The 6091-nt window shown below is 45.7% G+C and overlaps 1 gene segment (V, D, J or C); it reads right to left on the bottom strand.

Annotated features, from left to right (window-relative positions):
- Positions 1-651: 651 nt before the first annotated feature.
- On the bottom strand, positions 652-1305 carry LOC105827053. The segment is given in 2 exon segments: positions 652-1139; positions 1257-1305. Coding segments are annotated over 2 exon segments (537 nt in total).
- Positions 1306-6091: the final 4786 nt, after the last annotated feature.

The raw sequence follows: 6091 nt of genomic DNA on the forward strand, positions 1-6091 counted from the left end.
CTACAAATTGGCTGACAGCCAGAAGTACTGCTTCTCCCACTCTTTAACTGGTGACTCCAGCATCTGCACATTCAATGCAAAGAAAGATAATTTGCTAATAAAGAATGAGCTTGATGTGAACTTTAGTCAGGTTCAAAATAGTTGTCACTTCTCAGGAATGGCATACTCAGTGGAGACACAGACCCACACAGCCAGGGAATTTGGGCACCAGGTAGGATAAGGATCAGTTGAGGCTCCCTTAGATCATGGCTTCTAGGAACAAGAGCAGAGAGAGTCCACAAAAGAGAACAACAGGTTTGATATTATGTTTCAGAAAACTTCCAGTGCAACAGGAATAGGTGGGGCTTCAGGAGAAAGATTGTTCCTGAGGAAGCGGCCTCAGACCTTCCAGATATCAGATGCCATCAACATATGCAGCAGAGGAGGAGCATCCCCTGCCAGTGACTGAAGATTGTGTTTGAGAGAAGCGACCTCTGAGTCCTACGGGTGACCGCCTCTCCCAGCCCTGACGGCCCAGCTAAGACAGATACTCTCTTTCTTCTGAAGCCTCTTCTATTTCTGTCACACTAGAAGTTTTCTGCCTTGGATTGTGAAGCTGTCTCTGAGGATTTCTAGAACCCAATGTACTATGATTGTTTGCACCTTGCAAATTTACAGGCACGGTGTTTCAGGAGAGACTCTGTGGTCTCTTTCCACCCAAAGGACAGTCGAGGTCCAAATCTCCTTCTTTCCCGTGGTGAGTGACAAGCAAGAGAGGCCTCTGTTTAGGGTCTCTGGGAGCTGCGAGGAGCGAGAAGGAGGAGGTTTGTGAGCAGGAAGGAGGTGACTGTGCCACGCTGTGGCTAAGCTGCTGGCACAGAGATACACGGCCGAGTCCCCCTGCTCCGCGGGCTGGATCTTCAGCGTGGAGAACGATCCCTCAGGCCTCTCTGCAGAGATCCGATCACTAGGCAGCCCTGATTTGTCTGTTGCATCTGCACCTTGGAAGTAAATCAGAAGCTGCAGGCCCTGCCCTGGAGTCTGTCGGTACCAGAAAAGGCTTACATGACCAGAAATTGGATCACATCTGAGAGATACATTCTGTCCTCTCTCTGTGACCTTGTGTCTGGGGGACTGGGAGACTCCAGCACCCGTGTGATCTGTGGAGACAGAAGGTGGGAACAGAATGAGGAAAGCAACTGTAGTCAGATCACACACACACACACACACACACACACAGGTACACGATGAAACTGCCTGGTGTTCTGAGGACTCACCTGTCCCCAGGAGAAAGAGGGCCACCCAGCAGAGGAGCCTGGAGCCCATGACAGGGTCAGGGTAGGATGACAGTGTCACCAGGTCAGGGTCACTGTGAGCAGGAGCAGAGGAGGGACGTCCTTGTCCTCACAGGGCAGTTCCCACAGTGATGTCACTTCCTCTCTCAATCCCCATGACCTCAGAAACACAGGATTTATATTAGCACATATTTGGATGGTTGCTTTAAATATTTATAAGCTCCTTTTTAACAAAATCAGGGCATGGGCCATCACTTTTGGCTCCAGTGCTGTCCGGCTACAGAGGTCTCACATACATCTCTGAGTTTATCTTCTCATCCAGCCATCGCTCCCCTGGCTGCTGGGCATGTTCACTAAGAAATGTCAACAGTGTCTCCAATGCAAGACCCCAAAGGGTGAGCTCATTGTCTCTCTGCAAGTCAGGGTTTCCCGGGGCTTCCCTATTTCTGCCCAGCCCCCTCCCTTCTCCCAATCACACGTGCTCCATGTGACTGTCCTATTAAATGGGTTCTCTCACATCGTGCATCTCACGCCTCCTTCTGACATCATTTCTCATGGCTGTTAAGCATAATTTGGAAAAGATACCTTGCTGGCAAACTCACAGGGTTTGTTTTCTTTTCCCCTCCTAACAGCATTTTTGTCATCAATGTCATTTTAAATGAATGAGGACTATAATTCGGAGTTAATGGTTATTTTTGGCCACTTTCTTGATTTTTACTGTTGCTGTCAGTGTATTCCTCTGGCAGATACTTATCTTTCTTTTCTGAATACTTCAATTTTTTTTTTTTTTTTTTTTTTTTTGTAATTTGTGTTCTACTGCTTCATTCTGACATGACTATTTGTCTTCCTTGGGATTCATTTGAATTCTTGAAAATGAGGATTTAGGTCCTTAAACACCTCTGAAAAATTCTCACCTCACATCTCATAAATATAAATTCTTATCATTCTCCTTATTTTCCACTTTTGAAACATCAATTATATGTAAGAAAAAATGGGAAATTTTGGAAAAACATTATCCACATTCTAATAAACTAGAAACCTCTACATTTTTCTTCCCGGTCCTTAACTTCCCTTTCATATTTCACATTTAGTTTTCTGTGCTGCCTCCCAGGTAATTTCTTCACATCCATCTCTGCCATCACTAGAATCTCCCAGGGCCACCTAATCTGCTATTTACTTTTTCACTTTGTTTCCCATGATTATATTAATCATATCTAGATATCCTATTTGATGATTTTATAAAAGTCACCTGATGGTTTTGACAGTCTCTATTTCCTTGTTCAGATTTCAATTCCTTCTCATATTCATTTAAATGTAATTTTCAAACTTTCATATCTTATCATGTCAAAATTTCTCATATTTGGGATGTCTGTTTCACATGCTTCTCGTCTCTGTTCACTTTTGCTCTTTGGCTTTTGTTTTAATATTCTGAATATGGGAATATGTTTGTCTGATATTAATCTGTGGAACTCTGGAGAGGCCTGGATTGACAGCATAGAACATCGAGAATCTACGCCTTTTATAAGCATCTCAAGTCTAACTCCCAAAGTCATGGGGCTAAGAATTTTCTGCTGGACTCTGGGCTGCCATATACACAACAGTTTAGGTTTCTAAGATCAGCAAATGCTTTCACGATAACCCCAAGAAAGTTTCCAGAACAGAATTCCGATTTTCTAATTCTCTTTAATCATACACTTTCTACATGGTCCATGAGACCATGTAGATATGAGATTTTCTTCTCCTTCTTTCAATGGGAAATTTTGTGTGTGTTTGTGTGTATAAAACCTAAAAATTCCTAAATCTATAAACATCTCTGCTTCTTTCCTTTTATTTCCAACACAAAACTTCAAGAAATAGCCTAGATATGAGAATTATAATTGCAGACTTGATGCTCATTTAGGTTAAAGAACATGCCATAATTCAAATTGGAAATTTACATACCAACAGACAAAATGGTGTGTACAAATGAAATCTTCTAGGCTCATTCAATAAATAAGTGCTCTTTCATAAACCCGTAGCAGATCATCTCAGGCATGGAGAGACTCATTAACTCTCATCCATTCTACACCCTGGACCGGGTAACTGGGAACTAAAATATGAAAAATCCTGGAACCCAAAGTCCTAGCATCAAAGACTTTCCACCATTGGCCAATTTAATGCTATTATGGAACAAAAGTACTCAGTTTACTATTTAGTTCCAACTTAAAGTAAAAGGAATATTTTTTACTTTGAAATCAGGTGTTCCCCTTTGAGTAGACTAAGAAGTCACATTAATCATGAATTAAACCTTCCTGGCTAGACCTGGCCAGGAGAAGACAGAGCATTATGCTGGCAAGAACAAGTTCCTGGAAGTTGGTCAGTGTGGTGCAGGAGGGAGGCTGGTATCTGAGTGATTTATCACATTGTTAGAAGACGCTGGGACATGTGATATTCTTGGACTCAACTGAGTAGGGGGAAGAGTGGTCAGGATGTCTTACTAAGAACTGAATGTGGTCAGAATAAGGATCGCCCTGGGAAAATGTCTTTCAATCTTCTCAGACAAATTTGGTGTCTTTAGCTTTCTCTGGTCTTTCCTGCTTGGGGCCAGGTCTACACATGGGGAGAAGCTGTCTCTACAGCACTGTATTCTTGGCATCATCACAGAAATGCAGGGCTAATCCCTCAGCTCTGAGGATTTCACGCTGGGGTTGTCATCAGATCACTGCATTGATCAGCTGTAAATCCGTGAGGCACATTTCTCAGACTGAGGAACCCAAAGGGAGACCAGAGCAACTGAATTGTCTATAACAGAACTGGGTCTAGGAAGGTAGCTAGAGATGAGATGACCTCCTACTGCCTGCCCTGGTCTCCTCACTCTAACCAGGGGTCCTGACGTTCAAGCAAGTCCAACAAGACAGATGCTCATGAAGAAAGAGATAGAAACAGGAGGCAGAGCCCTGCTGCTGGGTAGGAGGAAGATGGCGGCCACAGTCTTGAATAAAATTTAGTAGTCAGGGCTTGGAAAATCTAGAGCAGAGACATCCTAGTTCTGCCTATATTCACCTGGGAAGGACACAGATCCTCAGAAGAGGAACCTGGAGACCATAGCAGGTTAACAGGTGTGTGACCAAGTAACTCAGTCTAGGAAAATCCACCCCCAGCTAGGTTAAGTCAACTTAGTGAAGGCAAGAAACTTCATTTCCCAGAATGTCGTTCCTTTAGAGTTCTGGGTTAGAGTTGGTCAAGGAGGCATTTGTGTGAAATTTGGAAGATATAAGTGAAGCAGTCACCATTATACTTGGAAGGTCATTGTGGTCAGAGAGTGTGATACAATGGTCCACAGATACAAATATGGCCAACAGACCAAAGGCGTCCTCTGGCTTCTGCACTCTGCGTCTAGTTTGCCATCCCAGAGGTTGGCCAACAGCAACCAGGATACCCCAGGGTACTTGGCAGGGGACCCCCAGAGGTGGTCCCCACACAGAAGCAACAGCTTTCCCCAGATGTGGGTTTCTGTGGACGTCTATGCTCCCTGGTATAGGTCCCACTGGGTGGACTCATGTGCTGTGATCCTCTCATGTCCCGGCCACTCCGGCCTGTCCTAAGATAAATCCCTCCCACTCACAAACTTGTAGTGGCTCTGTTTTATTGATACAAACCTAAAAGAGGTTTTAAGACTAGAAGTGGTACCAAAAAAGTAAACTTTAAGGATGAATTTCTGGAAGTGATTCCCAGATCTGTCTAGAATTATTGTGGGAAAAGAGGCTGCAGGAGAGAACAGATGCCTGGGGTGAGTCTGGAACTGCAGCCACAGAGAGAAGCCTTAAACCAGGTCTGGACACCCGTGACAGCAAGTCCCAGTTAATTTCAAAAACCTAGGTGAGTCCAGCAGTCAAAGGAATGCTATTTCCCGTAGCTAATGCTACATCTCTGTCAGGGGAAAGTGCATTTAGGGTGTTCCTGTTGTTGGCTAATCCCTCCATTCATCATTCGTTCTGTCATTCACTCATCCACTCTATGAATTGGGTGCTTCCTATGTGCCAGGCACTGCTCTTGGTAACAACAGGCTGAGCCTTGGCTCTCATGGAGTTTAAGTCTAGACAGTCAGAAAAATAATCAGATAAGAATCTGGATAATTCGACCCCTGTTGTATTCTACTAACAACATGATATCACAAGAGCTTATGAGAGGGGAACTGACCTCAGCTGGGAGGTGAGGGGAAACTTCCCTCAGGAGGGCCTGATTTGGCTGAGATCCTAAGCACAGGTAGGAATTAGCCTCTACAGAAAGGAAGGCTCCATGCCCAGGGCAGAGGAAATGGCCTTTGAGTCCCTGTGATGGGAAGGAAGGAGGTGCAGGTGAGGGTCTGTGCAGCCTGGCTGGAGGGGAAGCAGTGGCAGGAGAAAGGACCCAGCAGGGCCTCCTGGGGTGACCACCCATACGGGAAAGGGGGGCTGCAGCGGAGACCATGCGAGGGCTGGGCATGGGGGAGAACCCTATAGGGAGAGCCATGTGGCGCCCAGGCAGAGACAGGGATCTACATGTAGCTGGAACACAAATCACGTTTCATCCTGGAGGCTTCAGACTCAGGCTAATGACTAGAACAGTCAGAGCCAAGGAAGCCCCGACCCCACCCCAGTGGGACAGCTGAGCAGAAAGGTGAGACAACAACAAGGGAGACACGTCTGTTCCTGAGGCCTGGGATCAGCCCAGGCCTGGCTGAGACATCCTGCAGGTGCACCTGGCACAGACCCAGGCTCACACTGCACAGGCCCCTCGGGGCTCCGGGGTCCTGGTGCTGAGAACTCTGCCAAGGACATTGCTGAGTTCTGGGGGTG

This window comes from Propithecus coquereli, unplaced genomic scaffold (genome assembly GCF_000956105.1).
Source record: "Propithecus coquereli isolate 6110/MARCELLA unplaced genomic scaffold, Pcoq_1.0 Scaffold96, whole genome shotgun sequence".
Lineage (NCBI taxonomy): Eukaryota > Metazoa > Chordata > Mammalia > Primates > Indriidae > Propithecus > Propithecus coquereli.